This window comes from Amblyomma mixtum, chromosome 7, assembly GCF_055824585.1.
Source record: "Amblyomma mixtum isolate Tamu chromosome 7, ASM5582458v1, whole genome shotgun sequence".
In the NCBI taxonomy this organism is placed as follows: Eukaryota; Metazoa; Arthropoda; class Arachnida; order Ixodida; family Ixodidae; genus Amblyomma; species Amblyomma mixtum.
Genome location: NC_143018.1, coordinates 92,097,739 through 92,117,340, shown reverse-complemented (window position 1 = coordinate 92,117,340; position 19,602 = coordinate 92,097,739). Strand labels below are relative to the sequence as shown.

Below are 19,602 nucleotides of genomic sequence, written 5' to 3'. Positions count from 1 at the left end.
CGCAGAAATAAAAATACGCGCGGACTATTTGCTACTACGGACTACTACGTATTACTCCGCCGATGGCAGAGCGGCAAGCCGCCACGGGACTGCGTGAAAGGCACTCCACGCGTTGGTCGACTCCGCCCACCGTAGGAGGGAGAATTAAAAAAAAAAGGGTGGGAGCCGGACGTTAATTCGATTTAATTTGGGAAATCGGCCATACAGGGCAATAAGTCGCAGCTTCTAAGAATGCTAGGAACGTGTAGATCGAGTTCCCGCGGCAAAAAGACAAGTTCAGATTCCTCTTCAGTGCACCTTTAACTTGCTGTCAATGTGTCCTGTAGTGTTTTTACTGAACAGGAACTTATTGCGTTAGGGCCTTCCTCCAGATTTTCATTTCATTGCAATTTTAAAACATAGGTTAATTTGGTGGTTTGGTTTACTTTATTGGGGTTTAACATCCCAAAGCAACTCAGGCTATGAGGGACGCCGCAGTGAAGGGCTCCGGAAATTTCGACCTCTTGGCGTTCTTTAACGTCCACTGACATGGCACAGTACACGTTACGCTTCAATTTCGCCTCCATTGGAATTCAGCCACCGCGGCCGGGATCGAACCCGCGTCTTTCGGGTCAGCAGCCAAGCGTCGTAACCATGTAGGTTAATTTGTGAGCCTGTGAAATTACATTGTGCTGCAAAATGTATGACAGTAAGCTCAGGTGTATTGTCAGATTTAACTGAATAAGGAGTAGATGATATAGAGCAATGATGCTGTTGGAACCTAATTTGTGCATTAATATAGATGCAGTATGAATGACAATGTTTAATAACGACCAGAAAATGGCCTCAAAAACGATGCTTTACATAGAATATATCCTACACCTCAGTATCCTACACTCTTTTCTCTCAAGCACAGTCAACATGCAAAAATCATCCTAGTTACCTATACAGTGAATGCGGTTTTCTGAACCAGTGGAAAGGTTGTCTTTTGAGAGTTGCTAATTTTGCAGGCTCTCTCAGATCAGGAATGGCAGTTTGCCAATATCGCTCAAGAGAAAAGTCTACAACAGCTGTATCTTACCGGTACTCGCCTATGGGGCAGAAACGTGGAGGCTAACAAAGAGGGTTCCGCTTAAGTTCAGGACAACGCAGCGAGCTATGGAAAGAAAGACGATAGGTGTAACGTTAAGAGATCGGAAGCGGGCGGATTGGGTGAGGGAACAAATGCTGGTTAATGACATCCTCATCGAAATCAAGAGGAAGAAGTGGGCTTGGGCAGGGCATGTACTGCGAAGGCAAGATAACCGCTTCTCCTTAAGGGTAACGGAGTGTATTCCAAGAGAAGGCAAACGTAGCAGGGTGTGGCAGAAAGTTAGGTGGGCGGATGAGATGAAGAAGTTTGCGGGGATAGGGTTCTCGCAACTGGCAAATGACAGGGTTAACTGGAGAGACATGGGAGATGCCTTTGCACTGTAGTGGGAGTAGTCAGACTGATGATGATGATGATTATGGAGTATTATTTGTCTCCACGAATTTATAAAAGCACTGACACTGCAAAGCATTCCCCGGGGCACAGTGCCTGTGGTGTTCGGCTCAGACAACGTGAAATCGTGTCATGGTGCAGTGTTTGTTAATACACGGCGACAACATTCAATACCATCTGTGTGCATTGTGATGCGAAGGCAGACTCAAAAACATAAGGTGGTCAAATTTAGGCTGTCTACAGAAGCACCGGTCATCGCCACGAGCGGCTCCCTCAGGCTGAACAGTTAGACCAACAATACTCACAGGCTACGTAAATGAACTCGATAAAAGAAGAACTGGATGCGACACTTAAGCTCCACCTTAAGGGTGTCACGCCGTAGCGGAAGCGGGTTGACGCCCATACTCGTATATGCGGAATGGGTCGTTTTGTATTTGACATTCATAGATCGCAGGGAGTCCTCGTAGTTCTTCTGGCGCAGTGGTGTAGCGGCTAAGCGATGCGCCACGGCCCTGCGACGGCAGGTGCTTGTTGATGGCGGTGGGACTTCTGAGATCCAGATTCCTCTTCACGAGCAACCTCTCGCGACCAATCCCTAATTTAACTGTGACCTGCCACAGTGGCCAGTTCATGATGACGTCACAGGCTCCCGTGACCTAAGTGGCTCACCGTCTACCTAAGTTGCCTTTCTGGGGATGTTTCCTGGCTTTACTCTCACAGCCAACGACGGCGACTCCGTCTGTTGTGTGACACGATGCCCTTAACGCTACCACGTTAAAACTGTATGCTCAAATTATCGCACGTACTGCTGCAAGGCATTCGTATAGGCGTCTGCACTTTTTAGCATGAGTGTAGGCGTAGGCACACAGAATCGTCAGAACTTCAAAGTGAACAGGTGGACACACTTGGCTCGATCGCCCGAAGCGTTGCTGTGGGGAGAAAATAAGGTCTTTGAAAGTAGGCCATCACTTTAACTGAGCGCATCGAGCGCAGATGAACAGACATGCAGAACAAGTACGCAGCCGAACAAGCACGAGCGCCTTGCTCTAGAAAAAAGCACGTTGTTTGAAGATTTCAATTCATTCTTTCCGCAGCACGCAGCTCGAACGCTCTAGATAGGTGTGGACTCCACTCCAAAGCGCGGGGGGCATTCGAGCAGCCGGTATTTGTACAGTTTCACTCCGTGTATTTGCTCCATTGGAAAAGGACAACGCAAATCAAAGCGACGCTACCACACACACGCGCACTCTAAGACAAGGAGACCAATCGTGGGCATTTGCTAAGAAAGCCTGGAATCAGATTTTAGCAAAAGTGCTAAACTGTTTCCTTATAAATGCCCACGTTTTTCATCACCCACACAAAATGTTTAACGAAGTACTTTCCTCTAGTGGGTAGACTTTTAGCCACTTTAAATCTCCTTGCATCGCTTGCTATTCATGCGCTGCTGACTATTAGGAGTTTACCAGTTTTAGGGGCTGCGCGGGTCGTCAGACATACGCAATAGGTACTTCAGCCATCGACCGAACTTCAGTTTCAAGTTATTAAGGCAAGGGGCAAGAAGAGCACTGCCGGCCCAATTGCGTGGCTGGCTGCGTTTGCTCGGGCTCGTTTTTCTCTTTTATTTATGGATTTCTGCAGTGGAGAGCCGCCAATTTATAAACAGAGAGGCACGGTTTCGAGACCTAGTGTGAAAAGGGTTGGCTATTTTGGGGAAATATGTGGAAACAATCAAGAACGTTCCTTGGTTATTGGAAAGACACGTAGCAGCAAGAGCGCATAAGTTTTAAATAATCGCTCAGGAGCCTAAGCATTAAAACATTGTGATATCAGACGCAATAATTCTTAGATGATTATAGACGTTGTTTCACCGCAGCTTGATACAAACCCAAATATTGCACGCTGCTGCTCCTCCGTGCACGCTTTTGAGGTGCGGTGACCGGCACATCCTCTAGTGATGTCATTTTCTCCGCATCATGCTAACGAAACTCGAAACTCTCTCTCGTCCAGCGGCAGGAAATAACGTGCCCCAAGTAGGATCGCCATTTCTAGATCATCTTTTGACACCCGTACTGACCTTCGTGGTGATGCAACCATGGCGCGCCTGGCCCGTGATTTAATTGCATGGGGCTATCTCATTGAAAGGCAGAGGGGAGGTGGAAAAGGAAGGCTGCTTTAATTACTGCGCATATGCTATGTTTGTACCTCCCGTTAACAGCCGTTGGCATGACTATTGTTGTTAAAGATTGCATTTGAGCATGCGTGGCCAGGTGTATAAGTATGCGTTCCCAGGAAGAAGTAAACGCTTGTTAGTGCGCTTGTGTGTGTCTCTGTGTATTTCTTCGTGGTTTGTCCCGTGGTTGCGCAACCTACACCTTCACAATACCTCCCGTTAGCACGCCTCTTCTCGGCGACGTTCGCATCATTTTCGCCAACCACAACAATTTGCGATTTACACCGTAAATACGACATTTGCGGAGCTCCATCCGTGCCAGCCTTTAAACGTAAAGCTGCTTAAGGGGCGGTGAGTTCACATTTAAATGAATGAAATTGTAAGGGATTGCAAGCGTTAATGCCTTCTCAATCTCCTTTTTGTCTTTCTCGTTTGCGTCGTTGGTTATAGCGTGTGAGCTAACACAACATGATTTGTTCTTTTTGATCCAGTCGACGTGAACGTGCGTTCCAATATGCGGCAATCTGCGCACTAGGCATCGTATTTTCTGAGCCAACAGAGGATGGCTTCCAATGAAATTCTACGACATGGGATCATGGGTAGCTGCAGCTTTTAGTCGCAAACAGCTAGCACGTGGATTTTGTTGTGGGCGCTCCTGTAAAAGAAGAATCCATCCAGCTCACATGGGCTCTTCTGACAGGTGCTCGTACGACAGAATAAAGCCAGTTCTGTTTGGTTGAATCCTTGCTTGGGCCACTAAAAGTGAGAATACCTGAAACTGTTCCAGCGTGGGGTCTATCACCGCATTGGTGGGCATCATCTTCGATTATAGTTATCTGCGCAATGCCAAATTAATGCCTTTCCCCTTGTTATTGTATGTGGCAAAAGTACTTGGTGACCTCCCGCTCACATGCTACAAATGCGACTTATGCCTCGGTGTGTGAGAAAGAGGTAGGTGTAGATGTTTTCTCCCAATACCTTGAATGGTCTTTTTCTCTCCGTTTTCAAGATCTCACGCCTATTTATTTGGCCGTGCTTCTAGCGGTGGTTCTTGCTCTGCGCAAGATACCAAACTCTTTTTCCGCGGTAATAATAATTACTGACTCATTATCCTTGTGCATTTTTCTGTCCGCGTCTATTGAATCGCAGCCATTTTGAATACTAAAATTTCTGACCCTCCACATTTCTAATCAATTCGGTTTCTTTAGGTTCCTGGACACAGGGGCCTTCATTTAAATGAATCAGCTGATGTTTTAGCGAAGGCAGCCCTGGGTGGTCCGATCGTTGACCCCGTTTCCAACCTGTGCGTTCTTGACGGCGGCACGGTTTCGTGCAGGAAATAAATTTTTACCTCTACATGCCCGGTCTTGCGGTCTCCCCATTGTGTCCATATTGTGCTGAGCTGGAAACAGTAGAGCACTTTATTTTCTTTTGTCGTCACTATTCATCGCTAATGAGGCGACTGTTAAAGTTCCATTACAGAAACTCAGTTCGCGCCTGCCGTCTGCGGTTGTTCTATCCCTTGACGCTTCTATTCATGGACATACCGACGTGAATGTTTGCTGTGCCGTTCAAAATTTCTTCTACAATCAAAACGCCTACCATCATAAGCTTTCGAATTGCGTCTTTTACGAATTATTTTGGTATTTCCTTTTTGCTATTCGTATATGCTTCTTTCTTCTCTCTTTCTTCATTTCCTTCTGTCTTTCTTTCTCTCTATCTATCTTTCTTTCTTTCTTTCTTTCTTCCTTTCTTTCTTCCTTTCTTTCTTCCTTCCTTCCTTTCTTTCTTTCTTTCTTTCTTCCTTTTTTCCTTTCTTTGGCTATTTCTTTCTCTCGCTCTTTCTTTCTTTCATCTTTTTCTCCCTACCACTCATAAGTTTAAGCTTAATAGGCTCCCTTACCACCATCCACCCCCCCTGTCACTAAAATTGAGTTGCCCAAATTTTGAAATTTGAAATCATCCCATGCATGCCGCATGTAATTTGCAAAACAGGTGGTCAACGCCTGATTATGGCCAATCCCCCTTGTGTTGTGGGTATGCGCCATTTTATGTGGCCAGCAGCAACAACAGCAGTTCGAGCCGTCCTCGTTGAGCCAAACCTTCAGCCAGCGGTTCGAGCAAGTCTTCCCCCAAGTCTCTGATCAAGGCTTCAAACAAGGCCATGAGCAAGGCTTCAAGCAATTCTCCGATCAAGATTCTGAGCAAGGCCGCGAGAAAGACATCGACCAAGGCTCGGAGCCAGGCTTCGAGCAAAGCTTCCACCAAGGCTTCGAGCAATGAGCCAAGCAAGGCTCTCAGAAACGCTTCGCCCAATCCTCCGATGAAGCGTACAAGCAAGGCTGCCAGCAAGGCTAATATCAGTATGCCAAACAGGGCACCGAGAAAGATATGTAAGATAATACAGCGGTAAGCCATTAGTAGCTTTCTATCATAAGCGCAGCTGCCCGGGGAAGGAAACAGGGAGGAAGGGCACTAATAAGTAGTCTCTGCAGATAAAATTATACGTGTGTTTTGTGAAATGTGGACGGCAATAGCTGTGCTGCGGACTTCTCTCAGAATAAACAGCTTGGGCTCAGCGTACCGTAAAGAAAACGTCCTGTGTTTAACTGAATTTGTAAAATTAATTTTAGCTTCCCTGTAGCCATTTTATCCAGATGAAAATAACCTTTGTGAGTTATATACAGGCGCAATTTTATGATACAAATGTTGAAGATGTAGGGACGTCGGTTGTTTAAATACTACTCCTGCACTTTTCTACACCAAAAATTAAGAACGTAGCCAGTTTTTATTTTTTTTCGCCCACGTTGGCTTTGTCGTCTCGCTATGTACAACACAAGTGCATGGTTCTTGGCTTAGACGTAAAGAGCACGTATGTTCTGAGCAGACGCCTGCATTAGCATGTTATTAGAAAAATGATCCGATGCTTATTAGCACACCACAATGGACGCTGAAGGCATGAATGTTCGAAAAATAATGAGCATAAATACTTATAGACAACCCCGTTTCTGAGTGGTCCAGAGGTCATGCATTCATTCATGAGCTGTCTGCATTTTCGGTAGCAATGCCAATGAGGTCAGGACGTAGTCTCCTCCAGAATTTTTAATCCTTCCTGTTTTCGTACGCTGAATTAAAATCCTTCCAGAATCTGCGAACATTTCCTCGGTGTTTGGATATTTGTTCTCTAATAGCGGACTTAGCAAAAGCTCTTTGAGCCGCCCTGCAACATTTATTTCTTAACCACATCACTGTTTTCAGTAGGTATTGGGAGTTCATTTCAACGCCAAATATAGCGTGGCAGTTAGCTAAATAAAGAAGGAAAGACGCATATATCAAAAAAAGGCAGAGTAACGCCCTGCTCCAACTTCTGGTCTGGCTTCTGTTATAAAACGCCATGTGCACTACCTTCTTCTCTTTTGGTCTCTTCGCGAAGTCTCCTCCTTAGCTTTAAAACTGCACGACATCAAATGCGCCCTGTTTTTACGTTTATTCCTAACCATACGGTAGCATCTAAAATTCATGAGCAATTCCAGAAATGATACTATGAAAAAGCTCACAATCGCTTGAGCGCCCATTGGGTCGATCGCCGATAGGAGCGCACTGCAACGAAACGGCCACATGCGATGGCCCAAGGCAACAGCCATAAGCCGCCAAAACTGCTTCCAAGGCTCTGATCAAGGCAAGCTCAAGAGCCGGCAGTAAGGAGAGCTTCAGTGAAACCAGGTGACAACAAATCCACCAAGCCGACCGTCACCTCCAAGTTGATTGTCCAAGTCTACGTCGTCTTCGGAGCTGCGCGGTTAGTACTGCTCCGAGAAAAATAGGGGTGATGTAAAGCAGTGTTCAGGGCGAAACGAAAGAAAGTCATCGAATCACTCAGTGTGGACACCCTAATAGTTTCGAAACAGGGTCAAGGTCTGATTGCAAGGACTGAGGACAGATCTGAAGAGACTCTGTAGCTAGGAGCTTCGGCTTAATTTCGACCACATCGGCATCTTATTTGTTTGTCTGTCTGTTTGCTTGTTTGCTTGCTTGTTTGTTTGTTTGTTTCCTTGTTTGCTTGTTTGTTTGCTTGGTTGTTTGCTTATCTGGTTGTTTGTATGCTTGTTTGTATGCTTGTTTGTTTACTTGTTTGTTTGCTTGTTTGTATGTGTTTAACGTTCCAAACCGACTGAGGCTATGAGAGACGCCGTAGTGTAGGGCTCCTGAAATTTCGACCACCTGGGGTTCTTTAACGTGCACTGACATCGCACAGTACACGGGCCTCTGGAATTTCGCCTCCATCGAAAACCGGCCGCCGCAGCCGGGATCGAACCCGCGTAATCTGCGCCAGCAGCCGAGCGCTGTAACCACTGAGCCACCGCGGCGGGGCAACATCGGCTATTCATTGCACATGAACAGCATCAGCACACAGAAGCAGCACGCGTCTGGTTTAGAGCGAAAGATCTACTTCACGAGCAAAACTGCAAAAGCCGGTTCATTGCTGAAGCCTGACCTTGAAATGACCTTAAATAAATAAATAAATGAAATCGATATTGCCGCGACTGGGATTTGAACTTGTGCTGGCGCGAATAGATCAGCTTCTCTTGCCTCTGCAGGAAACAACTATGTTAAACTCAAGCACACTCTCGCACTGTACATGACACGTCGTCTTATTCATCATCTAATACTACGTACTATCGAACTAAAATCGCCGCCAGTCATGCCGACGACCCAGCAAAACAAACCCTTACCTTACCAACCATACCAATTTACATATTTTGCCTACCTGAAAATTGGACCTCTGCTGCTGGGATTAGATCCGTGGTCGTCATTCTCTATAGCAGAAAGGTGCATATACTGAGCAAATTAATAAACAACTGGCCTTGGGAGGGGAAAGTACCGCAGTATTTAATGTTCGGGATATTTCGAGGACGTCCCCTTCTATCTCATATTGAGTTTATTGTGCAGACCTGAAAATCTCCTGAGATGTCGCCGAGAATAAGCAGAAAGTAATAATGTTTCCATGATGGAAAAAAGAAACGTAGCTTTGGACAGTTACGGTATCGTACAAGCATACCTTACAACAGCATGCCTGCCTATAGCTACCACCTTCTAGAAAGAAGTCTTCTGCCCTCTTCCCCTCACGTCACCGCACTTTTCCCGATCGACCATACCATGCCATGCATTTAAACCAAAAAGCTTCAAAAGCGAAGGCCGACGGCAAGGCTTACATGCCCTGATAAGCTGTGTCCGTTAGGCGGGTCAAGGGTCAAAGTGCAGCTTGATGGCTTCAGGATAACTTCCTTCATTGGACATTGGATTGCACAGGTAGCGTTTTTTTTTCTGATAGTGCCACTTTTGTATTGCTGAGGTAGCAAGGATTCCATCGGAGCAACATAATAAATATATTTTAAAAAGTCAACTCAATAAATTTGAACATTGACCCTCAGCTGCGCACAAGAGAAGGTAGTGAACCAGCGCCAAAATTCAGCCGTGGCGTGAACTGAAAAACCTAGGCGAAAATTCGTGCAAATCTAGTTCAGCATTTCACCGTGCATTATCAGCACAAAACCTTTTTTACACAATCTCCTCCCATTTTCGTCTTTTCGAGCATACTTGCACCTTGCATTGATAAGTTTTTAATCAATTTCAACCCGCCAAGTGCTCTTCGTACAACTCACAATCTGCCCCATTTTTGTTATCCTTCGATTGAACAGTGCTTCAATACCTCGGTCTGAATAGCTAGTGCAGTGCAGGGAACAAGGTCAAAGAAGTCATGCCCCGTGCCGTCATCTGGCAAAGGATCCAAAAGCAGATTTTTAACCCGTTTCCCCTAAACATTTGACCAACACTCTTCCCACTTCGAGTTACTGATCAATTCGCTCTCGCCCTACCATAAGCTTGCCGTCCCGGTTAGCTCAATTGGTAGAGCGACTGCTCCGGTGTGGCGGTGGTTCCGGGTTCGAACCCCGGACCAGGACGAATTTTTCTTTAACTACGAAGTTTCTGAGAAAGCTGTATAGCTTTCCTTTGTAGCCGTATGGCTGCGCTTGGGTGGATGCCAATGAGTAATTACTCCCTTATTAGAAAATTACTCCACCTTGGGGGATTCCCCTAAACATTTGACCAACACTCTTCCCACTTCGAGTTACTGATCAATTCGCTCTCGCCCTACCATAAGCTTGCCGTCCCGGTTAGCTCAATTGGTAGAGCGACTGCTCCGGTGTGGCGGTGGTTCCGGGTTCGAACCCCGGACCAGGACGAATTTTTCTTTAACTACGAAGTTTCTGAGAAAGCTGTATAGCTTTCCTTTGTAGCCGTATGGCTGCGCTTGGGTGGATGCCAATGAGTAATTACTCCCTTATTAGAAAATTACTCCACCTTGGGGGATTCCCCTAAACATTTGACCAACACTCTTCCCACTTCGAGTTACTGATCAATTCGCTCTCGCCCTACCATAAGCTTGCCGTCCCGGTTAGCTCAATTGGTAGAGCGACTGCTCCGGTGTGGCGGTGGTTCCGGGTTCGAACCCCGGACCAGGACGAATTTTTCTTTAACTACGAAGTTTCTGAGAAAGCTGTATAGCTTTCCTTTGTAGCCGTATGGCTGCGCTTGGGTGGATGCCAATGAGTAATTACTCCCTTATTAGAAAATTACTCCACCTTGGGGGATTCCCCTAAACATTTGACCAACACTCTTCCCACTTCGAGTTACTGATCAATTCGCTCTCGCCCTACCATAAGCTTGCCGTCCCGGTTAGCTCAATTGGTAGAGCGACTGCTCCGGTGTGGCGGTGGTTCCGGGTTCGAACCCCGGACCAGGACGAATTTTTCTTTAACTACGAAGTTTCTGAGAAAGCTGTATAGCTTTCCTTTGTAGCCGTATGGCTGCGCTTGGGTGGATGCCAATGAGTAATTACTCCCTTATTAGAAAATTACTCCACCTTGGGGGATTCCCCTAAACATTTGACGAACACTCTTCCCACTTCGAGTTACTGATCAATTCGCTCTCGCCCTACCATAAGCTTGCCGTCCCGGTTAGCTCAATTGGTAGAGCGACTGCTCCGGTGTGGCGGTGGTTCCGGGTTCGAACCCCGGACCAGGACGAATTTTTCTTTAACTACGAAGTTTCTGAGAAAGCTGTATAGCTTTCCTTTGTAGCCGTATGGCTGCGCTTGGGTGGATGCCAATGAGTAATTACTCCCTTATTAGAAAATTACTCCACCTTGGGGGATTCCCCTAAACATTTGACCAACACTCTTCCCACTTCGAGTTACTGATCAATTCGCTCTCGCCCTACCATAAGCTTGCCGTCCCGGTTAGCTCAATTGGTAGAGCGACTGCTCCGGTGTGGCGGTGGTTCCGGGTTCGAACCCCGGACCAGGACGAATTTTTCTTTAACTACGAAGTTTCTGAGAAAGCTGTATAGCTTTCCTTTGTAGCCGTATGGCTGCGCTTGGGTGGATGCCAATGAGTAATTACTCCCTTATTAGAAAATTACTCCACCTTGGGGGATTCCCCTAAACATTTGACCAACACTCTTCCCACTTCGAGTTACTGATCAATTCGCTCTCGCCCTACCATAAGCTTGCCGTCCCGGTTAGCTCAATTGGTAGAGCGACTGCTCCGGTGTGGCGGTGGTTCCGGGTTCGAACCCCGGACCAGGACGAATTTTTCTTTAACTACGAAGTTTCTGAGAAAGCTGTATAGCTTTCCTTTGTAGCCGTATGGCTGCGCTTGGGTGGATGCCAATGAGTAATTACTCCCTTATTAGAAAATTACTCCACCTTGGGGGATTCCCCTAAACATTTGACCAACACTCTTCCCACTTCGAGTTACTGATCAATTCGCTCTCGCCCTACCATAAGCTTGCCGTCCCGGTTAGCTCAATTGGTAGAGCGACTGCTCCGGTGTGGCGGTGGTTCCGGGTTCGAACCCCGGACCAGGACGAATTTTTCTTTAACTACGAAGTTTCTGAGAAAGCTGTATAGCTTTCCTTTGTAGCCGTATGGCTGCGCTTGGGTGGATGCCAATGAGTAATTACTCCCTTATTAGAAAATTACTCCACCTTGGGGGATTCCCCTAAACATTTGACCAACACTCTTCCCACTTCGAGTTACTGATCAATTCGCTCTCGCCCTACCATAAGCTTGCCGTCCCGGTTAGCTCAATTGGTAGAGCGACTGCTCCGGTGTGGCGGTGGTTCCGGGTTCGAACCCCGGACCAGGACGAATTTTTCTTTAACTACGAAGTTTCTGAGAAAGCTGTATAGCTTTCCTTTGTAGCCGTATGGCTGCGCTTGGGTGGATGCCAATGAGTAATTACTCCCTTATTAGAAAATTACTCCACCTTGGGGGATTCCCCTAAACATTTGACCAACACTCTTCCCACTTCGAGTTACTGATCAATTCGCTCTCGCCCTACCATAAGCTTGCCGTCCCGGTTAGCTCAATTGGTAGAGCGACTGCTCCGGTGTGGCGGTGGTTCCGGGTTCGAACCCCGGACCAGGACGAATTTTTCTTTAACTACGAAGTTTCTGAGAAAGCTGTATAGCTTTCCTTTGTAGCCGTATGGCTGCGCTTGGGTGGATGCCAATGAGTAATTACTCCCTTATTAGAAAATTACTCCACCTTGGGGGATTCCCCTAAACATTTGACCAACACTCTTCCCACTTCGAGTTACTGATCAATTCGCTCTCGCCCTACCATAAGCTTGCCGTCCCGGTTAGCTCAATTGGTAGAGCGACTGCTCCGGTGTGGCGGTGGTTCCGGGTTCGAACCCCGGACCAGGACGAATTTTTCTTTAACTACGAAGTTTCTGAGAAAGCTGTATAGCTTTCCTTTGTAGCCGTATGGCTGCGCTTGGGTGGATGCCAATGAGTAATTACTCCCTTATTAGAAAATTACTCCACCTTGGGGGATTCCCCTAAACATTTGACCAACACTCTTCCCACTTCGAGTTACTGATCAATTCGCTCTCGCCCTACCATAAGCTTGCCGTCCCGGTTAGCTCAATTGGTAGAGCGACTGCTCCGGTGTGGCGGTGGTTCCGGGTTCGAACCCCGGACCAGGACGAATTTTTCTTTAACTACGAAGTTTCTGAGAAAGCTGTATAGCTTTCCTTTGTAGCCGTATGGCTGCGCTTGGGTGGATGCCAATGAGTAATTACTCCCTTATTAGAAAATTACTCCACCTTGGGGGATTCCCCTAAACATTTGACCAGTACTCTTATGGACTCGCAGGCACCCTACAGAAGTTAAAGCACAGGGAGGATCATCCCAATTGCTGCGTGCATCATTCGCAACACGCACCCACTTGCAATCCAACGCCTGTTGTGGGTGCCTGGCCATTAGGGGGTGGTGGGGAACGAGTATGCAAACACTATCGCCTGAGCGTTTTTCCCCTAGTACACTCCATGCCCTCCTCACTAACTCGCCCAATCAAACATGTTCACTGCCTGCATAAACAGAACTCAACACCGTTAACTAGTTCGCCGGAAATATCCTTCTCCGGCTAAGGTCCTTGACAAAACACAGGAAATACACTTCCGACACCTACAAACACAGATATTTCTACATCCATTAAAGTTCCATGTCATCGATCCGGACTCCATTGATCGAAAATGCCGCTTGTGTGGCGAGATCTCCAACCAATATCATATAGTGCGGGCCTGTTAAGATGGCTCTGACATGCTCGAAGCTCGAGGACCGAGTAGGCATCTCGACCGAGCATGGCCAGCAGCATCAACCAAAAGACTCCGGAACGAGGGACCCCGAACACGTCTACACCTTGCTCCTAAAGGTCTCAATAAAACATTTTCACCAGCAGCACCTTACAATACCGAAGCTCTGGATTCTACGTTGGGCCCCATAGGCTCAAGCTGCCGGTCATTTCTCTGAGCAAAATTTGGCAGAGGCTTAGCTTGGTTAAGCCCGGTAAGTTGCGAAAGCATTAGCCCTGGCTGCGCCTGGTTTGGCTGGTGGTGTGTCTTGGTAGTGCTCTTAGTAAATCTTATGTTTATGAAAGTTTTGCCCGTTTGTTTTACATGGCATTATACTCACCACACGAGGGCCCTAACGTGCTGGGAGATTTATGCGTGCCTCGGTCGCCAAAACGAGCGGCTGACGCTAACGGATGATTGTCTAGAAGCTTCCCTCTTCTTTCACTCCCACTTCCTCCCTTCCTGTACGGTGCGGTTCGGGGGTCCACCGAGATGACAGAGAATTTCCTTTCCTCGAAAAGCGTTGCGTTCAAAGGGCAAGGCATCGCGGCGAACGGGTGGTGGTGTTCCTCCCTTCCTGTGGTTCGGGTGTCCACCGAGGTGACAGAATTACTCCGCCATGCCTTGCCCTTTGAACGCACCGCTTTTTGAGGAAAGAAAATGGGCAGTAATTCTCTGTCATCTCGGTGGACACCCGAACCGACCGCTAAGCGCGCCGCGCGCGGCAGGAGCGGGAGTTAGGCCGCGCTTGGTTGCTGCGGCCTCGCTACGCGACGGCGCAAGTTGGAGCTCCGCTCTTGCAGCTGTGACGTCAGACCGGTAAGCGCGCCGCGCGTGGCAGGAGCAGGAGTTAGGCCGCGCTTGGTAGCTGCGGCCTCGCTATCCCACAGCGCGAGTTGGGCCCCTGGTTTTTGCGGCAGATGGCATGACGTCACAGCAGGGGGTCATGCTAAAGGTCATTGGTAGCTACCGGCCTCGCTACGCGACGGGCTGAAAGTGCAACTAGTATTGCTTTTGCAATAAAAATCGAAACTGTCGGTCGTGCTTACATAGAACTTTGTCGTAAGACGTTGTTTCATAGCTGGAATGATGGGTTGTCGCTCTCATTTGAGTTGGCACACATCGCCAAAATTTCGTCCTCGATCCCGGCCGCCGTGGCCTAATTTCCCGTGTACTGTGCGATGTCCCGTGCACTGTGTACACGGCCCGTGTACTGTGCGATGTCAGTGTACATTAAAAAAAAAACCCAGGTGGTCGAATTTTCCACAGCCCTTCACTACGGCGTCCCTGACAACCCGAGTCGCTTTGGGACGTCAAACAACCAAAAACAAGACCAAAATTTCGACCATTACAGTTCCCTCGGGCCATTAGGGGCTTTGCAGGCTTAAATAAATAGAGGTTCAATCAATGGGTCCATCAACTCTCGCCGTCATTTGTTTATTGCGTCCTAGACTGACCTGACTTAAGCAGCGGCCCAGAGTCAGTAAGATTGTCATCGATATGGGCATGTTTTGTGGAGGCGAGACAGTTGGCATCCTCGAGAATGCGCTATGCTTGGTCGCGTAAGCAGGCTGGGCCTCTTCGGGACGAGAACACAAGACACGACAGACAACAAGTAGAAAGAACGGAGGGCAGTCCCGGCCACTTGTTGGTCCTTGAGAACGGTGACAGTATACAGGGAGGCGGTGAGCCCTTTTGTATCGGCCGCATCATTATCGGCCCCGGGCACAGTCTACACATTGTGTGCACACTCAGCCTATTCCGGTAGAAGATTGGTGAAGCTTATGGTCTTGCACGTGCTCTGACTTCTCATTCGCGCACAAAACAATGGTTCCATCAGTCTTGTCAAGTCGCCGTCTGGGTTTTCTGCGCCGTCTCCTGTGGGCGCATGCGCAGTACACGCCCAAGAGAGCCGCCAGGGTGGCCGCTAGGCAGGAAGCCAACACGACGACACTCATGGTCAGCGTCCAGCGTCCGTGCTGCGTGGTTCTTTTGAGATCTGCAAACAAATGGAGCAACATGTCATTAGTGCCGAGGCCGAACGCAAACTTATCTCTCTTCATTTAGGGCAGTCAGCTATCTGCCGGAAACAAACAATCCGTATACTCGGCATGCTTATTGACGAGGATGGAGGAGCCAAAAGCTGGCTTCATAACACGATGCATAGCTGTCATCAGGCTTTACACCTTATGCGCCGCGTCTCTGCGCGTGGATGGAGAATCAAGGAGGTGGGGCTCCGTCAGATTACCCTAGCACTCATAACATCAAAAATCCTGTACGCATATCCGTACATGCGGCTTAACGCAACCCAACGCCTTCAGCTTGAGCGAATCAATCGCAAGGCGATGCGCCTGGTTACTGGTCTGCCGCAGTACTGCCCAGTAGTGAACCTACACGCATGCAGCAAAATCAATGCCCTGCAGGATCTGGCAGAGCTGCAATCGCTAGCCCAGCGAGTCCGTCTCTCCACAACGGCGGCTGGCCGACAGATCCTGCGGGCATTAGGCTACAACGTTGACAACTTAGAGCCACTTTCGTCCGCTGCCCCGCCATGGGAACTGATCGACTTAGTAGATGGTATGCCATTACCAAAGAATATGAGTTCGGCTAATCCTCAAAGGCGCAAAGCTGCCGCCAAACGGCACGAGAAGACATCACACAAGTTAGCCCAGGAAGGAGCCATCCAACTATACACAGACGCCGCTCAGTTTCAACACTGCGCCGCTATAGCTTGTCACGATTCTGTGTCAGATACCTATGTAGTTCAACAGCTTTCCGAGGAACACACCGTCACCAATCTCGAACTCATTGCCATACGACTTGTCATTACTCGAACAGTAGAAAGACAAGATCCGGCTCCTTGCACCTACCATGTTTACACAGATTCACAAGCAGCGTACACCGCCTGCCGCGCAGGGAGAGCTGACTATGCCGTTCTCAACACTATTCGAACAGAAGCCCTCCGCCTGCGAGAGGAGGGCTACACTGTAATTATCAAATGGATTCCTGCACACGAAGGAATCACTGGAAACGAAAAGGCACACCAGGCAGCGCGCGCAGCAGCTCTTTCCGCACCTTTGCCTGGATTCACATTCGTTTCCGCTTCTTGGCCCCCTGATGACGTTGCGCACCCGTCGTCGCCCCATATGGACAGGGCGGAGACATGGCATCGCGCACAACGCTATCGTCGCAGCATACTCCAGCACTTGGCCAAACCTGAGCAACTATATCGCCATCCACATAGCGCATTGCGGAGAGTGGAGGCAGTGCTCCTTCGCCGAGCCCAGACCGGCCAGCTTCTATCACCAGCGAAGTTGCACCTCATAAACCCGCGCTCATACCCGTCTCCTCAGTGCCCGACGTGCCCTGCCAGAGGCACGGCCGAACATCTCCTGTGGAGCTGCCCTACCTTTGACGCAGTACGGGAGAGAGCACTCAAGTCCCTGGCCGGGCTTCGACCTGGAACCCTGCAGGAATGGGTCGATCAGCCATCGCACATCGGGCCATCAGACGCACTCCGGCTCTGGCGAACTTTTCTTTCCTACTTCAAGGAAGATGAAGGGCCAGGCCATCACTTCGCGGAGCCGACCTCGGGACGACACTACCTCGAAGAAGAAGCGGACACCGGTCCCCCACCCGCACTCCGACCTTCATCCCCACCCCCATCCTCACCCCCACCCTTAACCACTCCCCCACCCCAACCTCCATGAAGCACCTTAGTTCTGCCGCAAGGCATCGGCCTACTAAATGCAGAAATAAAGACGTTAAAAAAAAACATGCCATTAGTAATAAAGCCTCGGATGGCTGTGTAGGCGTCTTCGAACGTGCTTTTCATATTTTGTTCAAGTTTGCATCTAAATAACGTCGAAAAAAATGCACATGGAAAGTTGAAAACGAAAATTGCACAGAGGTTCGGGTATGTTGACAATAAAATAAAACCGCTCTTAATCATTTTGCACGCCTATTTAACGCATTATGTCCTTCCTGCAACATCAGATCGATGCAATGACTGTGCATTAGACGTATTGTCAATATGCATGGCGGCCTTTAGCAATAACTTGGTAATAGCTGATATATGCAAAGACTGCAGGAAAAACAATGGTAATAACCGATGAATGAGAGGTGATTATTTAAAAGCAAAGCGGGCAGCCTAGTGTATTAATGCCAGCTATCTTTTACATTATTTGATGCACTCTTCCGGTTCGACGAGAATGCCTTAAGTTTCAGGAATGCTAAGGGTTTACTGAATATCAACAACCATTGTTTTACAATGCGACAACGGCTGAACACGGCTCTGTAGGCGACCTCTTTCTCTCTTTAAGTCCCACCTTCCTCCCTTCCCTTACGGCGCGGTTAAGGTGCGCGCCGAGATAAGCGAGTCAGATGCTACGGCATTTCCTTTCCTCAAAAACCAATTTACCAACCAATTTAGGCAACATGTATGCTTATACATTTTCTTGCTACTTTTTGTGAAATGCGTGCTATCGTTCAAGTCCCTCATGTCCCCTAGGATAGGAGGAATAAAGCGATGGAGACCAGTCAGCAGCCAGGTAGCTTTAGCGTCTACTGCTCCAGCCTATGCGCCATCATCTAAGTCACAATAGCAAGCCTATGTTCTGTTATTATCATTTAAGCTTGTAATCACACAAAAAGGAAATAAAAAGTAACGCATAACCAAAGGATTACCTCCTTGTTCATTGGGGGTCTGTGCTGAACGGAGGGTTCGGACGTATGTGCGGAAGCTCGCATCTGGAGGCATCCGAACCACGACCAGGTAAACGGCGGAAGGGCGAAGCCTGGTCACAAACATGGGACCCATGCCTCGGCTCCAGAAGCTGCGCTCAGAGCGGTTGCCTCTCCCCGCGTCGAACACTTCGACCCGTAGCCGCTGCTTCTCTCGGAACGTTGCCCTCGTGTCGCTGACAACAGGCGTCCAGCAGGTCAGCGAGAAGGACGTGTCCGTGCAGTTGCCCACGCTGCAAGTCAGGCCTGAAAAGCCATCGCCTGCAAGGAAGCCACCACGCGTCATCCTTTCTACTGTGCTACTAGCGGGTAATCGCCATCGTAGCGTTCAAAGCTTGCTTTGTCAGGTGTATGTGAAGCACCTTAAAGCATACAAACCAAATTTTTGTCTGAAATCTGCCTCTGTCCCGAACGGAGCGCATTGAAACAGCGTTAGTTTTGAAGCAATGTTCTGGTCTTGAAGCAAAAGCTTGAGTTCATACAGTCTTGGCATAGTACTACAGAGACCTTTCATTCTTGAGACTCTGCTGCATGAGAATTGTCACCCCAGCTTCATTTAATCCTTCACAGTCCCCTACCAACACAGGAGGATAATTTCAGTACAAAAATTCTTAAATTTTAAATTTCTTTTCGTGTATCAGTGCTTCTAGGAGAGCTCATGGATCTACTGTATCTGGATTTGTTTGTTAGAACCCAAGGAGGCAAGGAATGTCAAGAGCAGGACAATAATAGATAGAACGGGGCCAATAACAGCTCGTTTCCGAGCGATTAGCGATGGCGGCATGGACTCTCCGCCTGGAGCTAACCAAATGGTAGTATTTTATGCGTAGCATATTGCAATCACTCAGTTCAGCCCTTGGGCGCGGCCGGGCAGCCACCAAACCACGTGACGTGACGTCACGACAGCCGGATGAAAAACCGTAGGTAAAGATGATGGCTATTCTTGGTGAGAATTGCAAACACAGTGAAAAGAAAAAAGAAAAAATGAAGAAAAAAGGGAAAAAAAGAAAAAAAAAACGGGTGAGCATGGTGGCTGTTGCCACCGCCCCGTTTCAAAGGGGGCGCTCCTATCCATCCATCCATACGTCACGGAGGAAAAGCTTCTGAGAAAATCGAGTGCCGCCAAGCAATACCTCGCGCAAAAAGACCGCGCAATATGCAACGCATTCTTGGCTTAACCAAGCTAAGCATGGGCATCTTTTTTTTTTTGTCTTAAAATGGTGTTGTCGTCGAAGGATTATAAGCATAGCAAGCACTCCTCAGGGTATTTTTGCAGCAAAGCAACATTGCCACCCCCATCGCTATGTCCAAAGATGTCCTACAATGGGTACGCGGAGCCCGTTGTTATATTCATTCTGCTTTCTCGCGCTCCTGTCTGCACTAATAACATGTCCGCACAGCTCCGACGAAACTGCGGAGTGTTGAAGCGATTTTCGGCCAGTCATGATTCAATATGCGGCTTTTATTTTGCATACTTTTAATAGCATGCTCGGCCAAGTACCCGGTGCTATGAGTTTTAAAACTTT

General features: G+C 48.2%; 1 protein-coding gene across 1 annotated transcript in view; it reads right to left on the bottom strand.

Moving 5' to 3' along the window:
• Positions 1–15,084: 15,084 nt before the first annotated feature.
• LOC149336842 (uncharacterized) overlaps positions 15,085–19,602 on the bottom strand; it is a 37,075-nt gene continuing 32,557 nt past the window's right edge. Inside the window, exons 8-9 of the mRNA XM_089554253.1 lie at positions 18,020–18,337; positions 15,085–15,332 (exon numbers count right to left, since the gene is read on the bottom strand). Coding sequence (XP_089410379.1) covers positions 15,085–15,332; positions 18,020–18,337 — 566 coding nt within the window. The remainder of the gene's footprint in view (positions 15,333–18,019; positions 18,338–19,602) is intronic.